This window comes from Esox lucius, chromosome 25 (genome assembly GCF_011004845.1).
Source record: "Esox lucius isolate fEsoLuc1 chromosome 25, fEsoLuc1.pri, whole genome shotgun sequence".
Classification (NCBI taxonomy): domain Eukaryota; kingdom Metazoa; phylum Chordata; class Actinopteri; order Esociformes; family Esocidae; genus Esox; species Esox lucius.
Genome location: NC_047593.1, coordinates 19,597,639 through 19,623,984, shown reverse-complemented (window position 1 = coordinate 19,623,984; position 26,346 = coordinate 19,597,639). Strand labels below are relative to the sequence as shown.

Below are 26,346 nucleotides of genomic sequence, written 5' to 3'. Positions count from 1 at the left end.
TTTGTTTGTATTTATTTCATTAAGGGGACAAATTCACAAGAATACATGCCTCCCTCTCACACCAAACACCACTTTTGATTATTAAGTTCTCAATGTTTCTGAAAATAGTTTTTTTTTTTTTTTTTAAATGCACCCATTATTTTTAACATGCAAACCAGAGATCATTTCAAACACAAACATTCCTTAACCACTGGACAATACCCTTGGTCCTGGAGAACGACTTGTAAGAGGGTTAGCAACAGATATTTGTTTCAGCCCTGCACCTGATTCTCTCCACCCAGGCCGGGTGTGTTCATTAGGGCACACCGTAGCGAAAGCATTTCGCAACAGAACATAAAAAAAAACAAGCATTTCTAATGACAAACTCTGTTCGGTCCCTGCCCATATTGGCCCCTTTGGTTTCTAGTGAATACAATGCAGGTGTGTTAGTGCTGGGCTGGAACAAAGTCATGTACGCCCTGGGTCTTACATAAACCTGGACTCGCTGACCGCAGTCGTATGCCCACAACAGCACCCCATTCTTCCTCACACTGGTAGGTCGAAGAGGAAATGCCCCTCGTGTCAAATTGGCTGCAAAACTAGATGTAAATTTGCTCGTCTAATCTTAACCTAATTCTACTAACATGCTACAAAACCTCAGTTCTGACATTAGTGGCATCCTATCCAGGTGAGCCCCCCCCCCCCGCCAAACATGATACACTGACACCTACGAAAGAGCCCCCCTTCAGCTGGAATGGGATTTTCTGCTCCCCCAACATCCTTGTTTGTGCTATGAGAGAACGTAATGCTGTTGTGGAGGTACACACAACTCCTGCAGGTTGAATGGCGTTCTGTGACACAGTCCGTTTAGAATGAGCCTGGCGGCTGCCCGTCGACGCAATGCCCGACCGTGATCACCTGTCCGGGTTGGTTTCAGTGGTATATTCAAGACGGTGTGTTTACAGTTGATTCTAAAGGGATGAGTGAGTGCATTTTCAGGGCTGAGAGAGAGTGTGTGTGTGTGTTTGTTCAGGGCTGACTCTGGATGTGTCGACGTAGCTCCTGGGCTTTGTCTCGTAGGTCTGGTCGGCTGTCTGTCTGCAGCGTGGACAGCGAACGCTGTAGCAGCTCGCGACTCTTCCCAGACATACAGCCCCACTGGCCGCTCTCTAGAACAAGACACAACCACCGTCAACCCACGTCCAGGAAACATCAGCCGCGGAGTGGAAACGCTCAAGCTATTCCCTCCAAACAGGGCTTCAGGGAATTTCCTGAAGGTTCTGGAAGTGTTTCAACTCTGAGTGGAGCTGATTGGAGTACTTACCGCCTGTCCTCTGCACCAGTAGTTCAACAACAGACAACGCTTCGGTCCTCACAGAGGAATAGCTCTTGTTCTCTAGAAGAGCAAAACATTTAAGGAATTACATTTTGTATAACTTTTCTAATGAAGCAAGAAAGTTGGTTTTTAAAACTCTATGCTCACTCTCTCCCCCTCGGCAATGGTACTGACGAATAGTCGTGTTAGCGCTGTGGAACGAGCTAAATGACTGGTTAAATGTCACCTAGTGGGCGTGTCAGAGACCGTGGTTAAATGTTACCTAGTGGGCGTGTCAGAGACCGTGGTTAAATGTCACCTAGTGGGCGTGTCAGAGACCGTGGTTAAATGTCACCTAGTGGGCGTGTCAGAGACCGTGGTTAAATGTCACCTAGTGGGTGTGTCAGAGACCGTGGTTAAATGTCACCTAGTGGGCGTGTCAGAGACCGTGGTTAAATGTCACCTAGTGGGCGTGTCAGAGACCGTGGTTAAATGTCACCTAGTGGGCGTGTCAGAGACCGTGGTTAAATGTCACCTAGTGGGCGTGTCAGAGACCGTGGTTAAATGTCACCTAGTGGGCGTGTCAGAGACCGTGGTTAAATGTTACCTAGTGGGCGTGTCAGAGACCGTGGTTAAATGTCACCTAGTGGGCGTGTCAGAGACCGTGGTTAAATGTCACCTAGTGGGTGTGTCAGAGACCGTGGTTAAATGTTACCTAGTGGGCGTGTCAGAGACCGTGGTTAAATGTCACCTAGTGGGCGTGTCAGAGACTGGTTAAATGTCACCTAGTGGGCGTGTCAGAGACTGTGGTTAAATGTCACCTAGTGGGCGTGTCAGAGACCGTGGTTAAATGTCACCTAGTGGGCGTGTCAGAGACCGTGGTTAAATGTCACCTAGTGGGCGTGTCAGAGACCGTGGTTAAATGTTACCTAGTGGGCGTGTCAGAGACCGTGGTTAAATGTTACCTAGTGGGCGTGTCAGAGACCGTGGTTAAATGTCACCTAGTGGGCGTGTCAGAGACTGGTTAAATGTCACCTAGTGGGCGTGTCAGAGACTGGTTAAATGTCACCTAGTGGGCGTGTCAGAGACTGGTTAAATGTCACCTAGTGGGCGTGTCAGAGACTGTGGTTAAATGTCACCTAGTGGGCGTGTCAGAGACCGTGGTTAAATGTTACCTAGTGGGCGTGTCAGAGACCGTGGTTAAATGTCACCTAGTGGGCGTGTCAGAGACCGTGGTTAAATGTCACCTAGTGGGCGTGTCAGAGACCGTGGTTAAATGTCACCTAGTGGGCGTGTCAGAGACCGTGGTTAAATGTCACCTAGTGGGCGTGTCAGAGACCGTGGTTAAATGTCACCTAGTGGGCGTGTCAGAGACTGTGGTTAAATGTCACCTAGTGGGCGTGTCAGAGACTGGTTAAATGTTTCCTAGTGGGCGTGTCAGAGACCGTGGTTAAATGTTACCTAGTGGGTGTGTCAGAGACCGTGGTTAAATGTTACCTAGTGGGTGTGTCAGAGACCGTGGTTAAATGTCACCTAGTGGGCGTGTCAGAGACTGGTTAAATGTTACCTAGTGGGCGTGTCAGAGACTGGTTAAATGTTACCTAGTGGGTGTGTCAGAGACCGTGGTTAAATGTCACCTAGTGGGTGTGTCAGAGACTGGTTAAATGTTACCTAGTGGGTGTGTCAGAGACTGGTTAAATGTTACCTAGTGGGCGTGTCAGAGACCGTGGTTAAATGTTACCTAGTGGGTGTGTCAGAGCGCAGCATGTCTCCGTCAGGATCTGGGACAGGACAGTCAGATCCTGGCTGTCCCTCTCTTTTTCCAAAAGTAACAGTCTGAAGAAAACCGTAGAGGAACATTGTTAGATTCCCATTAATCAAAGGGAAGAAGTGAACAGAAATTTCCACAAATCAGAAACCACTTCATTCTCCCTGTGTGGAAGAACTTCCTTTCAATATACTTGGCATTCCTTAATTGCTCAAGCATTTCCTTTATTTTGGCAGTTGCCTGCATGCTTAAATGGGGTGTGTGTGTGTATGTTCTTACCCCTGGAAGTAGGCCTTCATAGACTGCAGCACCCCCAGCTGGACTCTCCAGGTACTGAGCTTCAAGCGCTCACACATCAGACAGCACAGGTCCAACTGGAAACGCTCTGGAGAAAGACACACCCAGAGTAAACAGCAACATCAGATTTACCCTGGGTTTGTGTGTTTTTGGGCCAGTCACAATCTTACCCTGGGTTTGTGTGTTTTTGGGCCAGTCACAATCTTACCCTGGGTTTGTGTGTTTTTGGGCCAGTCACAATCTTACCCTGGGTTTGTGTGTTTTTGGGCCAGTCACAATCTTACCCTGGGTTTGTGTGTTTTTGGGCCAGTCACAATCTTACCCTGGGTTTGTGTGTTTTTGGGCCAGTCACAATCTTACCCTGGGTTTGTGTGTTTTTGGGCCATGTCTTGCCCAGCGTGTCGAAGGCACAGAGCAGAGCTTCTGTCTGCAGCTCCTTTTCCTTCTCATCCCGGTCGTCGTCGCTGTCGTGCCGAATCCTAGATGTTGCTGCAGAGTTCTGTCACACAGGGATTTTCAGGAAGATTTAAACATGTCGGCTTGAATTTGTTTTGACTGAACATGCATGCGTAAACTTGTGATCAACAACAATCCTAACCAATCCCAGCACACAAACTTTGATGAGAAATAACAATCCTAACCAATCCCAGCACAGACCTTCTTGATGAGCACCAACAATCCTAACCAATCCCAGCACAGACCTTCTTGATGAGCACTAACAATCCTAACCAATCCCAGCACACAGAACTTCTGCATGAGCACCAACAATCCTAACCAATCCCAGCACACAGACCTTCTTGATGAGCGGTATGAGGATGTCGGCCATGTCGCTGAAGCGATCCTCCTGTGTTGCCTGCAGGACGTCGGCGGCGCAGCCCAGGGCGGCCATCTTGTAGACCAGGTTGTCTTTACGACACTCCTTCAACACCAGCTCAATGACTTCCGGGACACTGGGCTGACCCGGGGACGACTTCTGGAGCTCGCCACTAAAACACACCGCAATCATCATCATCATCATCATCATCATCACCCGTTTAACAACAGAGGGCAGGTGGGAGTCCATCGGGGTACCATGGTGACGGAAAGGGGATGTTTTTACCTGCATTTGGACACCACTGAGCCGATGGCTTTCAGCAGCTCTTCCTGTGAACCGACAAAGACAGCATCTGCATGAGAAACACCACCAGCCCGTTTGGCCGAGTCTCTCAGACGGCGCACGTGGCCGACACCCCTACCTTTCCGTTCCAGGTGCGCCCGGCCAGCGCCCGCAGCAGAGCTGACAGAACCATCCCCAGATGAGGCGCCACAAGGGAGCCGGTCTGTTGCTTGGCAATGGACGCCATGGCTGCTGCACCCTGGGCCTTCATCTTCCACGACTGGGACTGCAAAGCCTTCTGGGTGATGTCGATCAGCTCCGTCATGTAGAGGCGGATTCCACCGAAGCTCCCTGGGGAACGGCGGCAGGGGGTGAGGGGTTAAAAGCCCAAAGGTCATGGTTCCTGCGCGTCTCTTAGCTGGTGCACAGCCCCTCCTGTGTTTACCAGGTGTCTCCCTCTCACCTGGTACGTGGTCCTGCCAGACCTCATTCCACAGCGTGGCGTCGTGGCTCTCCCCCTTCTCCTCGTCTGGCCCCGGGGCCTGGTGCATCCCCAGGAAGGAGAGGGGGAGGGCTACGACCGCGTGCCCCTTCAGGACGTCGGGGCTGTAGTGACTGATGGCGTGGACTGTCAGGGCGCACGACGACTTGTACACCGGCTCTGATGGGGGACGGGGGGGTGAGAACGTTAAGGTGCGGTGCATCTAAAGCCAACCCAGGTGTTTTCACTTCAAGGTTTTCAGTTCAGATGTAGAAACCAGGTGGGAGTGACCAACTAGTCACAACATTCACATCATTTAGCGGATCCAAACAGAGGTCTCACCTTCTTTCTCCAGGTACCAGGTGTTGAGTTTCAGTAGAAGTTTCTCCACACTACTGTCCTTTGCTGTCTGAAGGGCAAAGAAAAGTCCTCTCCATTTGACTGTACAATAATTAGGTGAATGAAAGCAGCACGGACTCTACACACCCTGCTTGACAATACATTAGCGCTGATATCATGGAACAGGACCTCAAGCAGCAGATGATTTGAGGTGTCCTTCTCACCCTGACTAGATGTCCCATGGCGAAGGCAAAGGCTTTCTGGACCACACTGCTACGGTCATGAATCCCATTCAGCAGGGCACTCATCAGTTTACCTGGACACACACACACACAAAAGAGGGGTATAAAAACATTTGGTTGTGTTCACCAGTTTAGAGGAGTTCCTAATTAAGACCTGAATGACCCAGGAAAGGGAGTGAATGAGAAAAGAAATATGGAATTAAAATGGTAGTGGGACAGTATCTCGGTTTCCAAAATCTCAGTGGCAGGTTTTTTTTTTTAGTAAGGGGTGTGCTTACCTGAGTAGGGGGTGAGGTCCTGAGGGCACTGGACTGTGAGGGACACGATCACACTGGCACATCCACCCTGAGAGGGGGCGGAGGAACATGAGGTGGTGTTACTCTGACATTCCACCAGCCGTTTGCTCAGACAGAGGAAGATGCGTCCTGCTCACATTACCTTGGTGCCCAGCCCCACTCCACCCTTCAGCGGGTCACATTACCTTGGTGCCCAGCCCCACTCCACCCTTCAGCGGGTCACATTACCTTGGCGCCCAGCCCCACTCCACCCTTCAGCGGGTCACATTACCTTGGCGCCCAGCCCCACTCCACCCTTCAACAAGTCACATTACCTTGGTGCCCAGCCCCACTCCACCCTTCAGCAGGTCACATTACCTTGGTGCCCAGCCCCACTCCACCCTTCAACAAGTCACATTACCTTGGTGCCCAGCCCCACTCCACCCTTCAGCAGGTCACATTACCTTGGCGCCCAGCCCCACTCCACCCTTCAACAAGTCACATTACCTTGGTGCCCAGCCCCACTCCACCCTTCAACAAGTCACATTACCTTGGTGCCCAGCCCCACTCCACCCTTCAACAGGTCACATTACCTTGGTGCCCAGCCCCACTCCACCTTTCAGCGGGTCACATTACCTTGGCGCCCAGCCCCACTCCACCCTTCAGCAGGTCACATTACCTTGGTGCCCAGCCCCACTCCACCCTTCAGCAGGTCACATTACCTTGGCGCCCAGCCCCACTCCACCCTTCAGCGGGTCACATTACCTTGGCGCCCAGCCCCACTCCACCCTTCAGCAGGTCACATTACCTTGGTGCCCAGCCCCACTCCACCCTTCAGCAGGTCACATTACCTTGGCGCCCAGCCCCACTCCACCCTTCAACAAGTCACATTACCTTGGTGCCCAGCCCCACTCCACCCTTCAACAAGTCACATTACCTTGGTGCCCAGCCCCACTCCACCCTTCAACAGGTCACATTACCTTGGTGCCCAGCCCCACTCCACCTTTCAGCGGGTCACATTACCTTGGCGCCCAGCCCCACTCCACCCTTCAGCAGGTCACATTACCTTGGCGCCCAGCCCCACTCCACCTTTCAGCGGGTCACATTACCTTGGTGCCCAGCCCCACTCCACCCTTCAGCGGGTCACATTACCTTGGCGCCCAGCCCCACTCCACCCTTCAGCAGGTCACATTACCTTGGTGCCCAGCCCCACTCCACCCTTCAACAAGTCACATTACCTTGGTGCCCAGCCCCACTCCACCCTTCAACAAGTCACATTACCTTGGTGCCCAGCCCCACTCCACCCTTCAGCGGGTCACATTACCTTGGTGCCCAGCCCCACTCCACCTTTCAGCAGGTCACAGAGCCTGGGGACCAGCTCCCCCAGAACGGACACATCCAGGTGCTGTAAACACTGGTGGGGAGAAACGCGGACCGTTAGCACTGGATGTCCCGGCTGTAGAGACCCTATACTAGTGACGGCCACTGGAGGCTTCATTACCGTTCTTCTAGCAGCAGGATATTACGCTAGCAGCGCTAACTCAGATTTTCTTTTTCAAAATAAAAGCCATCATTGAGCTATATAAGGCAAAATAGTTAATCTAGTCTGTACAGTTTATGTTTAATGTCCGTTCCAATGTTATTCTTTTTCACAGACTAGATTGTTAACTACACTGCCTTATAAATTTCAGTGATGGCTTTTATTGTGATAACGAAAATCAGAGTGCTGCCTGCATAATTTCATGCTGCTAAAATAACGCTAATGAAGCCTCCAATGGCCACCACTACCCTGTACAGAGAAAGGCCTCTTTCCACTTCTAAACATCAGTTTTTACCTCAGGGTATCAGGCCAATGTCAACACAAGAAAAACAATGGGTGATTAAAATGGGAGGGGAAATGGGTCAGGCTTCAATAAACACCACACCGTGGGGGTGTAACGAAAGTGAAATCGAATCAAGGATTTGGAGAATCGTTACACCCCTACCACACAGTGATTTTTCCATTACAAGATTTTAGGCAGAGAAGACATTGCCTGGTTCTCTGTAATAAAGGTCTGTGTAATACGTGTAATAAAGGTCTGTGTAATACGTGTAATAAAGGTCTGTGTAATACGTGTAATAAAGGTCTGTGTAATAAAGGTCTGCGTAATACGTGTAATAAAGGTCTGCGTAATACGTGTAATAAAGGTCTGCGTAATACGGGTAATAAAGGTCTGCGTAATACGGGTAATAAAGGTCTGCGTAATACGGGTAATAAAGGTCTGCGTAATACGGGTAATAAAGGTCTGCGTAATACGGGTAATAAAGGTCTGCGTAATACGGGTAATAAAGGTCTGCGTAATACGGGTAATAAAGGTCTGCGTAATACGGGTAATAAAGGTCTGCGTAATACGGGTAATAAAGGTCTGCGTAATACGTGTAATAAAGGTCTGCGTAATACGTGTAATAAAGGTCTGCGTAATACGTGTAATAAAGGTCTGTGTAATAAAGGTCTGTGTAATACGTGTAATAAAGGTCTGTGTAATGCGTGAGTTTCTTACTATGTTGATGGTTTCCATCATAGGGGAGGACTTGGCAGCACTGAGTCTGGCTGCATCCATGGCAGTCTGCAGGCACACACACACACACACACACACACACACACACACACACACACACACACACACACACACACACACACACACACACACACACACACACACACACACACACACACACACACACACACACACACACACACACACACACACACTTAACCATTGGGTGTGTTTAGTCAGCACCTACTCCACACATCTCATCAGACATACAACAGAGACAGTGTGTGTGTGTTGGGCTCTACCTTCTCCTGCTCGGTGGCTCGAAGGCTGAGGTAATTGAGGACCTGAGGCTCCAGAACGCTGAGGGCCTCCAGCAGAGCCGGGATGAGACGGGGGGCGTGGGGCTTCAACCTGCTCCCCGCCGTTTTAGACACCTTCACCAGGGTCTGGATGCTGCGGGGACAGAAGGGAACAGGTCACCACTTAGTCCCTGCCCCAGTGGGGCCACCGTAACTCCCCACATCAACCTGACGGCGAGGAGGAAGACGGGAGCGTCGTGCCCACCTGAGAGAGCGGACCTCCGGGACGTTGCTGACGATGCCTTTGTCCAGCAGGGCGGGCAGGAGTACGGCCACGGTCCGCTGGGACGTCACGCTGGATGACTCGCACATCCGGGCACACACCTTGCTCAGCGTCTTTAGGGTGATGTCGGCAGCCTTTCTGACTGACTCCTGACACACACACACACACACACACATTAGCCAGGTGAAAACGCACAGACAGGGACAGAGGGGCGTGTCTCCGGGCACACACCTTGATGTCATCCAGCACCCTGAACAGGGTCTCCCAGATCTCCGCCAGGTGGTCGATGAGGTCGTCGCCGTTCCGCCCCCGGATGAGGTCGTTGAGGGCGAGGCAGGCGGACTCTCGGGCCCTCCAGGTGTTACTGGTCAGATTCGATATAACGTCCTGAAGGATCTCCTTCAAGTACTTATCCACCTGGTGGGGGGGGGGGTGGAAGAGAATGTGTGGGATTTCGTCTGTAATGTGTGATCTCTAACCTAATAGAAATGTCCCCAAACTTTGCTAAAAAGACTAACTGGGACTTCCTTCCTGTCTCCATCTTATTTATTTTGGTCGTAAATGCTTGGTTTAAGGTAAAAGTTACAATTAGGAATTAGGACTAGGTACAGTTTAGGGATCGATGTTAGGTTATTGAAGATTGGGTTGAGGTTAGGATTAGTAAAAGTAGGACAGCCAAGTTTGGTGTAAAACGCGTGCGTGCGTTCATACCGTGTTCTTATCCGTGACAAGGGCGTCCCAGATGGACGTCATGGCCTGTCTGATGCCTAGATTGGGGTCAAACTGGTAGCGGTAGAGGCGTGGCACCAGCTGGGGCAGATAGGGAGCCAGCTGTTCCCCAGCCTTTGTCGCTATGACGTTAAACCCAAATGCTGCTCCCTGTTGAGTGGAGTGGGGGGGATTATGACCACGGACCAAAATGTTTTTCCTTACAAATAAAAAAAAACATTTGTGTAACTTCCTGGTTTACCTTGCGGGAGTTCCACATGGCGTGGTGATTGGCCAGGTTCATGAACTTGTAGACCAGATCTGGTTGGTTGAGGTCGCTGGCCAATGAGCACAGCTCTTTGTAGGTGGAGAGGCCATGGCCGTCAGGCGCCTTCCCCAGAGTCTCCCCCTGGAACACCTCAGTGTCCTCAGACACTGCATGCTTCACCCTGAGGCACAAAAACCACTGAGGCTGTGCGCTTTGGCCTGGCAACACATACAACCTGTATGGTAGACAGGAGTGACAGCAGGAGATTTGATCCAGTCTCTCACCTCTTCCCCGTCATCAGGGTCTCCACCAGGGTCGACACCAGCTCCTGCTGATCTCCCTCCTCCCCCAGCTCATACACCAGACCCAGGCCTTTAGATGCCACGTCCTGACTCAGCTCTGGAGAAGCACGAGAGGGAGCAGATTAGGAATACGACTTGGTTAGGTTGACGTGACTCCTGGTTGATGTGACGAGTTCAGTAGATGTGACGGGTTAAGAAGTGACGAGTTCAGTAGATGTGACGGGTTAAGAAGTGACAAGTTCAGTAGATGTGACGGGTTAAGAAGTGACGAGTTCAGTAGATGTGACGGGTTAAGAAGTGACGAGTTCAGTAGATGTGACGGGTTAAGAAGTGACGAGTTCAGTAGATGTGACGGGTTAAGATCTTGCTGGTGACTCACCGTCTGGGTCTGACAGGATGGAGATGAACGCCGTCTGAATCTCCTTCAGGTGAGACTGGAAGATGACAGGAATACAGACTGAGGTTTAATACCCTTCAGGAATTATAATAATGCACTATAACCTGTTTAAGCCATCCGGTCACCTGGATGTAAAAATGTACCTATGACCCAGTCAGACCCTGTGAACCCAGCCCTTATCTATGACTTCTGACCTTTAACCCAGCCGGTCAAAGAGCTCAAGTATGTACCCCTTCCCTTAATGCTGGTGAAGCTTCTTGAACTCAGCCCTGACCCCTAAACACGGTGTACATACCCTGATCTCCTTATGCTGGTGGAGCTTCTTGACCTCAGCCCTAACCCCTGACCCCTAAACACGGTGTACATACCCTGATCTCCTTATGCTGGTGGAGCTTCTTGACCTCAGCCCTGACCCCTGACCACGGTGTACATACCCTGATCTCCTTATGCTGGTGGAGCTTCTTGACCTCAGCCCTGACCCCTGACCCCTAAACACGGTGTACATACCCTGATCTCCTTATGCTGGTGGAGTTTCTTGACCTCAGCCCTGACCCCTGACCCCTAAACACGGTGTACATACCCTGATCTCCTTATGCTGGTGGAGTTTCTTGACCTCAGCCCTGACCCCTGACCCCTAAACACAGTGTACATACCCTGATCTCCTTATGCTGGTGGAGCTTCTTGACCACGGAGAGCAGCCAAATGCATGCGGCCTGTCTTACATGGGGGTTCTGACTCGGGATGTATTTGGAGAGGATCGAGTTCAACACCCAAGGAACCACATCATTACTCTTCACATCTGCCAGGGAGAGAGAGACAGAAGGACAGAGTGTGTGTGAGAGACAGACAGGAAAACAGAGAGAGAGAGAGAGACAGTCAATGGTGGTGTGTGTGTGTGTCTTACTGTCTGGTGGTGTGTACTGTTCTTCAGTACAGGTCCATGGGTCCCTGGCGGCACCAGAACTGGTTCCTATAGCAGCACTGGTAATGGCTTCACCCACTGTGAACTGCAGTTCCACCTGTTTGGCCTGGAGGGGGTTGGGACAATATTAACTACACATCCCAGCTGTCCCTGCAAGCTTAAAGTTCAGTGAAGGGTTATTCATCTCCTACGTAGCCAGGCACAGGTCTTCTGAAGCGAGAGCCAATCCCCTACCTCCACCGAGTCCATGAGCCCCTGAATGAGCTTCTTCTGGTGGGCAAAGTCCCCGTCTCCCACCGGTAGATATCCCAGAGTCTGGATGGCCCTCTCCTTCATCTAAACACAGAGGAAACATTACTACTCCTCTCTCACGCGTGTTGGAGGCCCAAAGAACGGATTAAATGTCCCTTTCCTTCATCGGGGCAGATGAGACGTACCCAATTTCCATTAGATTATCCCTCGTTTTGTCAAGATTTGCACAGAAAGTAGATGTGACTGTTGTCTGCCACTGTGTGTTTCCACTGAACTCTGGTGTGTTATTAAAAACAGCGTGACGTAAAAAGGCTCCAAGTGGAATTAAAATCTACCCAGTCGGTTGTATTAAAAACCCATCTTCTGCGGGGTTATGTAACCTTAATATGAATGGGCAGTGCGCACATCCTCGTCACATTTGACATCTAGAAAAACAAAAACCAACACAGCGGACGACTCGCGACGCCGGTCACCTTGAGGGATTCCTTCCCCGAGGGGATGCGGGCCAGCATGTTGTCCACCATGGCCATCTTGGTGAAGCCCTCCCCCTCCGAGGGGATGAGCAGGGGGCCGTTCCTCGCCATCTCGCCCAGGGCCGTGCACGCCGCCACGGCCAGGAGGGACGAGCCGCTGTCCATGAAAGAACCTGACGACAGACGCACCCAGGTGGGCAGAGGGAAGCGGACGCACGGGATGACTTATGCTCCAGTCAGTCAAACTCAAATCAATCAAATGTATTTCCTGGAAGCCCTTTTTACAGCAGCAGGTGTCACAAAGTGTTTGTACAGACACCCATTTTTATCTTTGTGTTTCACTTGCAAATTCTCTCTAATTTTAGGCTGTTCTATATGCAAGAATGTGTCACTATTTTATGTAATAACGCACATTTTCTGACACACAACATTTGCACTATGAAATAAGATCCACCTACCGATGGCTTTGGTTGCTATAGCGACCAGCTCCTCATCCTCTTTGGTCGTGGCACTCATCCTCTGCTCCCGGTTGAGGGCGGAGTCTCCATTGGTGAAAGACTTCCTCTTGTTTATGTACCTGCCCACCATGTAGCCCAGGGCCATGATGGCTCCGTGCTGGGTCTCAGGACTCTGCAGTTTCCAAGAGGGCATACAGTTACACCGTTTTAGAAAACTGTAGAAATCATCCTCTTCCACAGGAAACGTAACATGATACGTAACATAAACCAAAACAGGGGCCCATTTGAAAACTAGAAACTAACGACCAAGTCTACAGAAAGTGCACACAAAGAATATATGAATAAACCCATTTGTATAGTGGACTTGTCATGTGACCTAACTACATGGATGTTTGTTTTCAGTAACTCACGTGCGTGTCTTTAGTGATCTTGATAAGTGTCTGCACTGCAGTCTTCAGCTCATTGCCTGACATGGTTGACACCACCACAGCATATAGCTGGGCTGCTAGTTCTCGCATGTCCTCCTTGTTGGTGTTCATCAGACTCTGGATGGATAATTTAGTGTTAGCATCAATTAGCATATCATTAGCAAAATTCATTTTGTATACTAGCATAAGAAAATGTATGACTTTCAATACATTAAATAAATGTACTAGAAATAATTAGCTAAAATGTTTTGGCACAGCAAACCAACAAGCACAACACTATAAGTACCTTGATCCAGTCTATCTTGTCAATAAACCTGGGGGCCAGTTTTTCAGGACAGATGGACACCACCTCGAGAAGACAGTACATCACCGGAACGCCTGTCGGAACAGTACACCTTGAACATCCCCACTCATCAAACACAAAAAAAGAACCACCCCAGTGGCATAAACTACAACCACTGCCACAGCACCTCAATGTAACAGTTAAAGCACTTACAGCTGAAAGACTACAAACCCCAGATAAACCATATTCGTTAGCCCAGGCGCATAGCTAGACGTCAGCCAGGCAAGCAGCCCCTTGACCAGCCCCTCACCTCCTATGGCAGACAGCAGTTGCTGCAGCAGCTCCATGTAGACCTGGACCGGGTTGGTCTCCGCCCCCTTGGTCCCCATGGAGGAGGGCGGGGTCAGGGCGTCGTTGGACAGCAGGGTCTGTACGTAGCGTCCGATGGCGGGGGCGTCGTCCTGCATGTCCGCCAGGCTCTTAGAGACGGGCGTGGCCCCGGCACTGTGGGCCAAGCACATGCGCAGGTACAGGACGATCTGGGGGACAGCGCCGGGTCACGCCAAGAAAAGATGACATCAATCAGGAAGTGATGCAATCAGCAAGTGTGAACAGTACTTTCTTTCCCCCTCCTTTCAATGTGTAAGTAAACTGTCACATCTGCAAACACGTCAGAAAATAAAACCGAATTGTTTTCGCTTAGCTACTTCCTATACCTCGCCAAAAGCAGACGGGTTGAAGGGGAGAATGGACGTCCCCACGATGTACTTAGCCGGCGTCTTCATCCTCTGGGCAGCCTTCTCCTGGATGTAGGTCACCATGTCGGGGAAGGAGGGCATGGGCTTGCACCCCTCCTTCTCTGAGCTCTTGGCAGGCAGAGCCCTCAGAACACGCTGGGCCTCACCGCTCACCTCCTCTCTCCTGCAAGGCACCAACGGCACTCAGTCGAACAACGTTCAGTTCGTTTCACTTTATCAGCACGCGCAAAACGGACATCGTTGGTCATCCAACTGCACTGACAGAGGTATTTAGCATTGACCCATTTAAAGAGGGTTGTCTCCGTTGGGCGAGTGTGGTGATACTTAAACTCACGTGTCCCCGGCAGCCAATAGGAGAAGATATCTGGAGGGCACGTGATCAGAAGCGAATACCGTGCTGGCATACTTCATGGCCACCTGGCGCACCTGCACCTCGGGCTGACCAATGAGAAATCAGAAAAGATTAGGACAACAGCACTCAGGAGTTATTTAAAACAAACCTATACAAAACAAATTTTCATTAGAATCATTATAAGACATGTTGAAACATCCTGGGTCCATGGTTAAAAATAAAATAAAAAACAGACAAACATACACTCAGAAAGCTCCTGACAGCAGGTCTCAGTGTACCTTTCCCATGTAAGCCGCCACCAGTGCCTCCATCAGGTTGAGTAGCGCCCCCTGGAGGTTGGCGTAAGCGCCGACCATCATGGACAGGGCCTCCTGTATGGCCAGACGCACATCAGGCTCCTCCTACAAAGACAGAGCAGACGGTTGGAACACACGAAAGTGTCGGCCGCAGACTTTTTAAACTCAGCTTTAAAAGGAGAAAATAGCCCTCTCTAGAGACAGGGGGGGGGAAACACACCTTGCACATGGCCTCGAAGAACTGCTGGACCAGGGCGATGTCCTTGGTGAAGAGTTGAGGCATCCGGCTACATGCGGAGTGAACACAGAACCACCTCATCATCATCATCACCACCCCAAACAAATAACGTCCGACGCATACAGATGAGCCAATAGAATTTCCCAAAAAATTACTGTCTGTCTGGCCGCCACAAAGCAGGGCTTGGACCAACCACGCGACGGGCGTATTAAGCGTTACCTGGACAGCTTGCCCACGGCGGCGTAGGCCATGCAGAGCAGCTTGGGGTCCTCCTTGTACTCGTTGATGAGCTTGGTCAGGCCGTTGAGGAGCATCAGGCCCAGGGGTTTGTTGGTGTCGGGGCATCTGTGGAAGGCGGGGGGGGGGGGGGGGGTTCAGTGTTGGGCTGGAACAAAATCCTGACCCGGGCAGCCTAGTGGTTATAGCGTCTGACCAGTCGCCAATGGCTGATATGTGATAAAAAGTGGCTTGGCGAGATGTATCAAGCGGACCGTAGTCATGGTAATTTACTAGACCTAAAAATCCATACATTTTGAAAGAGCGTGTTACAAGCAAAGACAAAGGCACGACCAGGACACAACAAGGTTGACTAAAACAATGGTTAAAGTGACTCGATCAGGGACCGTCTCATTGGCCGTTCGAGTCACTGTGTTATTCCATAAAAATGAATGCATCACTGGGTCACGCGTGCGACCGAAGTTCCACATTCAGCCTGGGATACAATAAAAAATACAAATAAAAGTTGTTTCTGGGGGACTAAAGCAGGGGCAGCCGGTAAGAAATGTCACACCCGTCGCCAAATATGGTGCCCTTTAAATGTGGGTGGGACAGCTGATCGGTTCTCCAGCGTGAACCTTTCAAGCCGTCTAGGGACCAGTACTTACATCTGGCAGATGTGGTGGACAAACTGAAGAGTGAGAGACAGAAGCTTGTTGTTGGTGTTGGCTCCAAACAGGCCATCATACACCACCTGAAGAGGGAGAGGAGAATGAGGAGGCATTGAAAGAAAGTGTGACAAGAAGATGAAAAAAACACAGGTATAGAGTTCCTTGGGAACAGGCCCAAGGATATTCAAAAAAGATGCGTGAACCCACATTCCAAGGCAGTTGGCTTTTGTTTCTCACACTCACACACACACACCTGTATGTTAGCAGGGAAACACTCTGCTGCGAGGCGTGAGCGAAGAAGGTGTGGTAAGATCTTCAGCTTCACTCTGGTACTGACTGGCTCATGCTTCAGCTCTCTCTTCAGACTGGCTCCCTATGACAAGACATAGCACGACACTGTGACATAGCACGACACTGTGACATAGCACGACACTGTGACATAGCACGACACTGTGACATAGCACGACACTGTGACATAGCACGACACTGTGACATAGCACGACACTGTGACATAGCACGACACTGTGACATAGCACGACACTGTGACATAGCACGACACTGTGACATAGCACGACACTGTGACATAGCACGACACTGTGACATAGCACGACACTGTGACATAGCACGACACTGTGACATAGCACGACACTGTGACCAGAGCGCGACGTTCTGATGTTCTCCTGTGCCCCAATTTTTCGTCAGACAAACAACCTTTACTGTGAGAAACCCTGTCTTTGTTTTTTATAAAGTTGCCAGAATGAAGTTTTAACACACCTTGGTTTTGAGTGGGATGTCTCCCAGATAAACCTTGTACATCTTGTTGACGATCAGGGGGTTATTCCAGTCGATAATACTGCAAAATCAACAACAAATTCACACAACAACAGACCTTGGGAACAGAATTAAATCTTGATTTTACTCTTGCAGCGGAAGCGTTCGAAGCTGGACAAAAACGTAGACAAAGATGAGGTCTGCCAAGGTTTGTCTCCAGCTCCTCCACTCCCGCATTTCTAGAACAGTCTGGTTCGTACCTCTGCTTGCTCTTGAGCTCCAGATCTGCTGCCGTGGCAACTCCATGTCGGGTGTCGCTAGAGGCCACCACCAGGTGTATGACCGTCTCTACCTCTGGTACCTGCTCAGCCTCGATGAACTTCACTATGCCCAGTTTACACTGACACACGCAGAGAAAAGGGGCAGAATCATTAGGACCGTGTTGGGTCCCCAGGACCAGGACTGAGAAACATGGCTCCAAGGTCAAGGGTTTAATGTTCAAGGGTTTAGGGCCCAGGGATGAGTACCTGCTCCAGCTGTTCAGGGCTCCACTGGGCCTCCCCGATGACCCTCTTGGCAGCGTAGACACTCATCCCCGGAGGGGGCTGTGGGAGGCCCATTCCGGACGGCGCTGCCGCAGCCCCGGCACTACCCTGGGGGGACGAGGGAGCTGGGCGAGCGGGAGGCTCGTTCAGGACAAACCTGGAGGCCCAAACCATAGAGAAGGTGAGTTAACGGTGGACTGTATTACCACCAAACACTTATTTCCCTGCATTGTTATCATCATCATCATCATCGTCGTCTAGTCCCAAAACCCAGTATCATACAGACACCGTATACTCAACCACTACCCCTCCCACTGGCCCTCATCAAAACTAGTGCACTTACTGGGGAACAGTGCCCCCCTGGACTCACCCGTAGGGCATCAGCAGGACGTCCAGCATGAACTCCAGCAGCAGCTGCACTGTCTTGGGCTTCTCCATTAGGATGAAGGGAGCGGCCATCTTGGTGGTGTTGGAGGAGTCCTTGGGGTACTTCATGTAGTACAAGGTTGGGATCAGCAAGTGCATCAAGCTGGGGGGGGAGGTGGGAGGAGGAGGGGAGGAGAGGACCGCATTAGTACACAAAGCTGCAGGTCAGAGAAGGTGTTTAGAACGTTGGTCTTCTGCCCCCCCCCCCCCCCCCCGCAGTGTGTGTGTGTGTGTGTATAGGTGTGTCTAGTCCTCACCTGTCCTGTTGTGGTTGGGGTTTGCCCTCCATGGCGGTAAGCAGGGTCGGTGCCAGCTCACACTGCTTGCCCACTTCCAGTCGGGGGTAGCCCATCTTGATGTAAATGATGGTGAAATTCTGCACAGAGAATCCACCGTTCTGGATTACAAAACCTCACAGAGTCAGCGGGGGGGAGGGGAAAAAGACGGGCACAGACACAGTTTAGGGTGCATCGTGTTCCCTACTTCTGATGAGTCACTCAGGCTCCCGGGGCAAAAGTAGTGCACTAAATATGGAACAGGATGCCATTTAGAATGGCGGCGGGTCGTACAGAGTTTGTGCCGTGCTTCCTAAACACTACAGACCTGGCTACACTGTCTGGAGACACATCAAGCATTAAAGCCAGTCCAGGGTACAATCTTATGCCAGGAAAGAAGAAATAGTGAGAGGAACTAGGCCCAGAACAAAAATACATCGCTAAACATGTTTTTATTGCTAGCATACACTAGCAAATATGACCCAGGGTGGAGTGAAGAGCATCACCACAACTACAGAGGGAGGTCGCATGAACAGCAGAACACAGGACAGACCATGGAACACGGAAAAAAAGAACCGGGTGTAGAACACAGAACATTAGAATGTGGGGCGTTACCGTGACAAAGGAGGCGGCCGCAGGATCCTGGTACTGAACCAACAAGGTCTCCACTGGGAGCTGGATCAAAGGACGGCTCTTTATCCTCTTGTTCAGGTGAACCAGCAGCTCCATCACCTGGAAAAGGACAACGACAGGTTGTTACATCGTCGTCCGCTGGGCACTGCCAGGTATAAGTCACGCGGCACATCAAGTGTCTGGGCCTAAGCTGAGTGTCGTCTACGGCAGAGTAAAACAACCTCTTCTCCCGGAGAGCTAGTGGGTGAGCAGACCAAAACTAAAATTATCATCAAGTTAAAAAAAAAAAAAAGGGGGGGGGGGGGGTTTAAATGCATGGCTAGGAAAAGAAAAGCCGGCGCACAAAGCACATTCTGGGAACAGTAGCGATGCGCTGGATCTCGACACCTAGATAAAAACAGTGTCGTAGGGGGCTGATGTTGGCGGCCTCACCTTTTTCCTGACTCCCTCCTGGACGCTGGAAAGTTTGAGGAGAACTGGGGGCAGAAATTTGGAGATGATGTCCTGGAGTTGGTCGTCTGTCTCGGCATGACCCAAACGCAGGAACACGCGTTCCAGTTGATCTGGAGAATAAAGTAGAAAGGGTCCAATAAGACAACAATTCAACAGGCGAGGCAAGGTGCACAAGGCCAGGATGGGGTCTAGGTTCCCAAATGAGCACACCTGTATGAAAATGCTCAGATTTCATGGACACAGATTAGGGACAATGGGACACTTTCAATTGATCTTCCACAGTTGAATGTAGGAATTGGGTCCACAACCGGGCTTGGTCTGTCCAGGCAGGTGATCTGTAGTGTGGTATTTCCACAATGCTTATTTGGTTCAGAGCTTTGGCATACTTGGTCAACTGAACTATAACTAAACATTCAACATACAGTTGTTAGACCCTGTGATACAGCAGCAATTCTCACAGGCCTTTCTTGCACGTTTACTGTCCCCTAACCTAGAAAAGTAGAATCTCTGCATCCACCTTTAATACAATGCCTCCAGTTAATTAGATAGCAACCATTTCAAACCAATACAACATTATCTTGACATGCTGGCTGCCTAGGTCAATGAATATTTTGTGTAGTATATTTCACTAGTTGTTGTATCAAACCTTTGACTACAGGAGGTTGGTTAGTGCAGACTAGGATTAAAGAGAACAACACTTGTTGGCTGGTTCCCCCAGAGATAGAACTGGCAAACACTAACCAAATGAAGAATCGACTTATAATAGCGAATGATGTAATTTAGCAGTTAACACTGTTTTACACGCTGTTCTTAGCAAGATCAAAAGGCCTGCATGACACAGTAACAGCCACATTGGCCATCAGACAGGGCGTATATCGTTCCTCCTTGCAGCAGACAGTTGCCAAGTAATGACTGACATGGAGACAAAAAACTGCTACTGTAGCTAGCTGAAGTGAACCAGCCGGTGACTTGGTTATTTCGTAGTTACGTTAGTCTGTTAAATCAGTTAAATGTACTGCAGTGGGTCAGGCAAAATGGCCAACCAGGTTGCCAATACTCACTGCACTGGGAATGAAGTATTTGTCACTTTACATGTATTGTACTTTCACGTATGAGAACTGTAACACTTGCCATTGCATACTCAATTGGTTAGTTAGCTGGTTTGTAATGAATTAGCTCAAAAGCTACCGCTACTAAATTTCAAGAGCCTAATCTTGGGTAAATATAGTCCCGAATGCCTACATTGCTAACCAGATAGCTATCTGGGTAGCTATTGCTAATTAGCTTTTCCAAGTTGGCACAAACGCATTTGTTTAATTAACCGTACTAACGGACCAAACATGACATCGTCAAAAAATGTAAATAAATGACAGAGCCAAACATGTAAAACTATTCAATCCGTTATCAGATCATGTTAATAGTTTAAAACCAGCAAGGTATATCACATATTTTGGACCATGACTGGGCACATAGCTACCTAGCCACAGTACGGCCTTTAAGTGCATACGACGTACTCCTGATTAGCATGATCTAGCTAGCTAGGGTAGCTTAACGAATAAACGTTTCTTATTTAGATCACACACGTTTCGTTTGATAGAATAAGCCATACATGTGTACTACATGTAACTATTAAAAGTTATACATACATGTTGTCTCTTAAGTGCATTTAATTACTACAAAGGCAGTAATAAACTTACTGAGTTCATCTTGGGCGGCCATGTTCATAGAAAGTCATCCGCGCTGTCTCTTAAACTGGGCGTATTCATTACTTCACATCGTAACAAAACGTAGAATAACTTTTGATACCATACGCGTTTTGTTGCAAAGCTACAGGCTTCTTATTGGACAAGTCCAGGTAAGTCCTTTCTCGTTTTGTTCGTTTTTCGTCCGTTAGGACATTATTGAATACGTCCACTATGCCAGAGAGATGCCACTCCTCTTGATTCCATCCCAGTCAGCGCTAAAGCAAGTTTTCTGCAATGACAGCAGACAAAGCTAGCATACCCAGATATTCTTATTGTTTGTAATTAGGTGTAAAAATCTGTGTAAGAACACTTTACCAAAATAAACGAAAAGGAGTGAAATATAACTGGATATGTCCCCGAGTAAAACAATTACACACTTTTATTTCTCTAAACTAAATAAGGAATTTATGCATGAAAGGAAATATATGTTAATAATACCATAATAGTGGATTTACTTTCTTACATGTGATTAGCTGTTCGTGTTAAATTGTCGGTCCCTATTTAGCCGACAGGGTGCAGCATATTATTCCACTGCTTCGCAATCTTCATGTGGGCCTGGCAGAAAGCTCAAGAGAAGAAGTCGCTGTGAACCAGCTGTCATACGAAAACAGCTGTGCGATCAGCGCCAGAACGGATAAACAACAACACCACGTTTTCATACGCTAGGTACAGTAAAACAAACCTGACAAATCTCATACACTATATGCGTGTTATGACTACGTATTATGTTATTTAGCAACAGTTGCATGTAGGCTATGCTAAGTTGGCTAAGCTAGCCAGCGAGAAGGAACCGTTGCTCCTGCAGCCCAAGTTGGCACACACTGGCTAACAACAGCAAGTCGCTTTCGCTTTATGCATGCATTGTCAGTATATTCAAATATTGCATTTAATAGCCAGTTGTAGATACTATCTGGCTTGAATGTTTTCCACGTTTTCAAAAATCTAACCAAGAATTTAGGTTCTGCCCCGTTTATTTCGGACTAACTGTTAGCCCTGACAATCAGCTGGCAAGGCTAGCTTAAGTCAGTTGATTTGCTAACAACATCTTGTTAGCAAATTGCTACATGTAGCTTGTTCGCTTATCTGTTGGTCGGTTGCTAGTTAAATAAGTGAAACGGCAATACACCATACTGCTAGATACATCAATTTCCATCCGTTTCCATTCGGATATACGTTTGATACTTTGTATTGTCAGTGGTTGAATTCGTTTGGTGTACTTCGTTACTTACTACCGGGCCTTGGTAGCAAGCGGACATCTTTAAATCCCACATTATGATTGCATTCTGAAGTTGGCCAGCTTTGCTTTGCCAGCTAACGTTAGCTGGCTAGGTTTCTCTTATTATTTTCGCAACCAGTTGATATTAACTCTAGTTCGTTTAGTCTTGCGAGTGTTGATATAGGGCTTTAACGAAATAAAGGGTGTGGCCTTTCCTGACCACTCTGGTTGAGTAAGCCAGTTAGTTATCAATTTTTAGCCTGTCCTTTGATCTGCCATTGCTGGCAATCACAACTGAACGTAGGCTAGCACAGACAGAAAGACAGACAGACAGACAAAGATCATGTTAGCTAGCCACTGCACATGGGACTGTTTGAGAATAAATGCACCGTCACAAGTGATTAGCGGTATGATTTCGCTTTATAATTAAAGTAGGTATATGTATTTATATTACTATCAACAATAGATCATTATTCCATAACCACAACAGAATGTAGACTTTATAGAGTTAATTCGATGGTGTTACTTCTTTGTTATTATTGTGCATTAATTTCTTGATGATAAAATGTATGTGAAAAGGATTTCCTTATTTTACTGTAACGTTATCCCTTATTGTGCTTTTTTTTTATCATGAACTATTTTCTAAGGAAACGTTGCTATTGTTTGTACTTTAAGTCCTTTGTCTCCTTTGTGAAAATAAATTCAATAGTTTTTCCTAAATGGCATCCTGTTCCCTACATGAATCCCTACTTTTGACCAGGGCCAACTGAGCACTGGGTAAATGGAATGAACAACGTAGGGAATAGGGTTGAATTTGGGACATAGTTGTGGTTATGGGAAGCCTGCTGGTGGTAACGAAAATCTAGCAGAGGGGTTGTTGGATTATTTTGGGGAGTACCACGACTCCTTGTGCTACTACTTGGTTGCCACCTAGTGGTCAGCTTGTGAACAACACACTGTAACATTGTAGGGAAGGTTACATCAGTGAGAAATAGATCCCAAAGACATTCTCGTGACAGATGCAAACAAGGTGTCATGGTTTATTTTTTTGCGTAAGAACTATTCAATTAAAGAGCTACCAAAATAGATTGTAGAAATGGCACCCAATTGGTTTCTGCTTGGCAGTCCGAAGTTGAGCCAGCGTGACAAACTAGCTTCCTTTACAAGGGGTGTACCTGTCCATAAATCTGCCTAGCTCTTTAGTAACAGGAGGAGGAGCTGTTTCAGCTGTCCGCCACGGGTCAAAACCCCTGCTGAGAAATATATCTGTAATATCAGGTGCGTCAGAGTAACCTGGTGGCCAAGGGCTTTGGGCCAGTAAACAAAACGTTGCTGGTTCTATTCCCTGAGCATGTAAACAACTCTGCTGTTCTGTCCCTGACCAAGATGGTTGACACTAATTGCACCCAGGTCATTGCTGTAAATGAGAATCGGCACTTAACTAGGAAAATTACAATAATTTACTGGATGTGTGTCCTTAAAGAAAATAAAATAAATGGAGCATCTTGAATGCTTGCATATTCATGCCCTTTTTTTATACAGGTCTCCTGTGGGTATTGAAACCCACAACCTGGGTGTTGCGAACACCATGCCCCACCAGTGAATGCTAATGAGTGCCTCTCTGCAGGCTTCCTCTGTGTCGGTGGGCAGGATGGCGGGGGCAGAGGTCTACGGCCCTGCCAACCCCTCCTGCAAGATCATGACCTTCAGGCCGTCCATGGAGGAGTTCCGAGATTTCAACCAGTACCTGGCCCACATGGAGGCGCAGGGAGCACATCGAGCCGGCCTCGCTAAGGTGTGTGCGGAGTTGGGGGCAGAGGTGTCTGTGTGTGTGTGTGTGTGTGTGTGTGTGTGTGTAATGGGACTGTGTATTGTTGGCTGAACTGTCTGAGATGGAGAAGGGGAGTGTCTGACTATAGCTAATTAATTTACCTCTAACCGTGATTCCTGCAAAGGTACTGGCATCCTAACCTCCTCTCTCCCCTCCTCCTTCAGGTGATTCCTGCTAGGGGCTGGCGTCCTAACCTCCTCTCCCCTCCTCCTTCAGGTGATTCCTCCTAGGGGCTGGCGTCCTAACCTCCTCTCTCCCCTCCTCCTTCAGGTGATTCCTCCTAGGGGCTGGCGTCCTAACCTCCTCTCCCCTCCTCCTTCAGGTGATTCCTCCTAGGGGCTGGCGTCCTAACCTCCTCTCTCCCCTCCTCCTTCAGGTGATTCCTCCTAGGGGCTGGCGTCCTAACCTCCTCTCCCCTCCTCCTTCAGGTGATTCCTCCTAGGGGCTGGCGTCCTAACCTCTCCCCTCCTCCTTCAGGTGATTCCTCCTAGGGGCTGGCGTCCTAACCTCCTCTCTCCCCTCCTCATTTAGGTGATTCCTCCTAGGGGCTGGCGTCCTAACCTCCTCTCCCCTCCTCCTTCAGGTGATTCCTCCTAGGGGCTGGCGTCCTAACCTCCTCTCTCCCCTCCTCCTTCAGGTGATTCCTCCTAGGGGCTGGCGTCCTAACCTCCTCTCTCCCCTCCTCATTTAGGTGATTCCTCCTAGGGGCTGGCGTCCTAACCTCCTCTCTCCCCTCCTCATTTAGGTGATTCCTCCTAGGGGCTGGCGTCCTAACCTCCTCTCTCCCCTCCTCCTTCAGGTGATTCCTCCTAGGGGCTGGCGTCCTAACCTCCTCTCTCCCCTCCTCCTTCAGGTGATTCCTCCTAGGGGCTGGCGTCCTAACCTCCTTTCCCCTCCTCCTTCAGGTGATTCCTCCTAGGGGCTGGCGTCCTAACCTCCTTTCCCCTCCTCCTTCAGGTGATTCCTCCTAGGGGCTGGCGTCCTAACCTCCTCTCCCCTCCTCATTTAGGTGATTCCTCCTAGGGGCTGGCGTCCTAACCTCCTCTCTCCCCTCCTCATTTAGGTGATTCCTCCTAGGGGCTGGCGTCCTAACCTCCTCTCTCCCCTCCTCATTTAGGTGATTCCTCCTAGGGGCTGGCGTCCTAACCTCCTCTCTCCCCTCCTCCTTCAGGTGATTCCTCCTAGGGGCTGGCGTCCTAACCTCCTCTCTCCCCTCCTCCTTCAGGTGATTCCTCCTAGGGGCTGGCGTCCTAACCTCCTCTCTCCCCTCCTCATTTAGGTGATTCCTCCTAGGGGCTGGCGTCCTAACCTCCTCTCTCCCCTCCTCATTTAGGTGATTCCTCCTAGGGGCTGGCGTCCTAACCTCCTCTCTCCCCTCCTCATTTAGGTGATTCCTCCTAGGGGCTGGCGTCCTAACCTCCTCTCTCCCCTCCTCATTTAGGTGATTCCTCCTAGGGGCTGGCGTCCTAACCTCCTCTCTCCCCTCCTCCTTCAGGTGATTCCTCCTAGGGGCTGGCGTCCTAACCTCCTCTCCCCTCCTCCTTCAGGTGATTCCTCCTAGGGGCTGGCGTCCAAGGCGGACCTATGACGACATCGATGACCTGGTGATCCATGCTCCCATTCAGCAGATAGTGGCGGGTCAGTCGGGCCTCTTTACCCAGTACAACATCCAGAAGAAAGCGCTCAGCGTCCAGGAGTTCAGACGCCTTGCTAACAGTGACAAGTCAGTAAACGCGCAAAAACAAGCCGTTGCGGCTAGGTTCTTGGACAGGGTTGTTAGTTCTTAGACAAGGGGGGGGGGGGGGTGGTTAGCCCTGAGACGGGGGGGGGGGTGGTTAGCCCTGAGACGGGGGGGGTTAGTTCTGAGACGGGGTCCATTTTACTACTATTAATCACAAGTTTGCCATCTTGTGTGTCAGGAAAAGCATTGCTGTTAGAGAAAAGATGTTTGCCTTTTCCAGATACTGCACTCCTCGCTACCTGAACTATGAAGACCTGGAGAGGAAGTACTGGAAGAACCTGACCTTTGTTCCGCCCATATATGGAGCTGACGTTTCTGGAAGCCTCTATGATGAGGTGAGCCTATCAGCATCATCTGTAGGGAGAAGCACGCTTTGTGTCAGGCAGTGTCATCCCTGAGTTGTCATGTCCCGGTCAGTATCCTCTCCTGTCTGCTGTTTTTTGCTGTGGAAAACTTTAGTTTTCACTTCCAAAGCAAGTGGGAAAACTGTGTGTGTGTGTGTTCACCCGTCTCCTCTAATCCAGCATCTCTCCATCCCGTCCTCAGGGTGTGGATGAGTGGAACATCGGGCACCTGAACTCCATCCTGGATGTGATAGAGGAGGACTGTGGGGTCTCCATACAGGGCGTCAACACACCCTACCTGTACTTCGGCATGTGGAAGACCAGCTTCTCCTGGCACACCGAGGACATGGACCTCTACAGCATCAACTACCTCCACTTCGGAGAGCCCAAGTCCTGGTAGGCGCCTGGGTGTTTCATTGTGTCGTTATTCAGC

The 26,346-nt window shown here is 49.6% G+C and overlaps 2 protein-coding genes and 1 long non-coding RNA gene across 15 annotated transcripts in view; 1 reads left to right on the top strand and 2 right to left on the bottom strand.

Annotated features, from left to right (window-relative positions):
• Positions 1–101: 101 nt before the first annotated feature.
• Positions 102–22,057, bottom strand: ecpas (Ecm29 proteasome adaptor and scaffold). Of its 3 annotated transcripts, none has more exons than XM_034290882.1 (44): positions 22,011–22,057; positions 19,016–19,146; positions 18,566–18,682; positions 17,933–18,072; positions 17,620–17,778; positions 17,232–17,406; positions 16,965–17,104; positions 16,708–16,786; positions 16,187–16,306; positions 15,931–16,016; positions 15,266–15,391; positions 15,029–15,095; positions 14,791–14,913; positions 14,495–14,598; positions 14,119–14,323; positions 13,713–13,941; positions 13,406–13,497; positions 13,102–13,236; positions 12,692–12,863; positions 12,234–12,406; positions 11,743–11,844; positions 11,491–11,614; positions 11,240–11,385; positions 10,569–10,623; positions 10,172–10,286; positions 9,882–10,068; positions 9,623–9,790; positions 9,143–9,328; positions 8,894–9,060; positions 8,632–8,782; positions 8,333–8,398; positions 7,117–7,206; positions 5,796–5,862; positions 5,500–5,591; positions 5,279–5,345; positions 4,919–5,116; positions 4,595–4,806; positions 4,459–4,502; positions 4,153–4,345; positions 3,720–3,858; positions 3,342–3,447; positions 3,036–3,130; positions 1,304–1,375; positions 102–1,148 (listed from the first exon to the last, which is right to left on the bottom strand). In XM_034290882.1, the coding sequence occupies exons 3-44, from the start codon at positions 18,677–18,679 to the stop codon at positions 1,009–1,011; spliced, it is 5,421 nt and encodes a 1,806-aa protein (XP_034146773.1). In that variant the 5' UTR covers positions 18,680–18,682; positions 19,016–19,146; positions 22,011–22,057; the 3' UTR covers positions 102–1,008. The 3 variants fall into 3 exon arrangements, with proteins under 3 accessions (XP_034146773.1, XP_034146771.1, XP_034146772.1); XM_034290880.1 differs by lacking the exon at positions 22,011–22,057 and adding an exon at positions 20,734–20,951; XM_034290881.1 differs by lacking the exon at positions 22,011–22,057 and adding an exon at positions 20,734–20,952 and having other exon boundaries at positions 1,009–1,148; positions 17,933–18,051.
• LOC117594069 lies at positions 1,693–3,029 on the bottom strand. The gene is made up of 3 exons (XR_004575460.1): positions 2,434–3,029; positions 2,010–2,045; positions 1,693–1,937 (listed from the first exon to the last, which is right to left on the bottom strand). It is a non-coding gene; the product is annotated as an uncharacterized LOC117594069 (long non-coding RNA).
• kdm4c (lysine (K)-specific demethylase 4C) overlaps positions 21,301–26,346 on the top strand; it is a 19,750-nt gene continuing 14,704 nt past the window's right edge. For all 11 annotated transcript variants that reach the window (XR_004575456.1, XR_004575457.1, XM_013140589.4 and 8 more), the window contains exons 1-5: positions 21,301–21,447; positions 23,625–23,792; positions 25,376–25,551; positions 25,790–25,904; positions 26,116–26,309. Coding sequence is in view for 9 of the 11 variants with exons in the window: in XM_013140589.4 (XP_012996043.3) it covers positions 23,649–23,792; positions 25,376–25,551; positions 25,790–25,904; positions 26,116–26,309 (629 nt within the window). In the remaining 2 variants the exon portion in view is untranslated. The remainder of the gene's footprint in view (positions 21,448–23,624; positions 23,793–25,375; positions 25,552–25,789; positions 25,905–26,115; positions 26,310–26,346) is intronic.

What these genes read in the sequence shown, in the direction of transcription:
- ecpas (XM_034290880.1), bottom strand. Translation starts at nt 20,761, where the DNA reads ATGAACATGGCCGCCCAAGATGAACTCA. An exon ending in ACAGTACACACCACCAGACA is followed by an intron (nt 11,386 to 11,490) that starts GTAAGACACACA and finishes TCTCCCTGGCAG; the next exon opens with ATGTGAAGAGTAATGATGTG. An exon ending in GGGTGCTGGATGACATCAAG is followed by an intron (nt 9,061 to 9,142) that starts GTGTGTGCCCGG and finishes TGTGTGTGTCAG; the next exon opens with GAGTCAGTCAGAAAGGCTGC.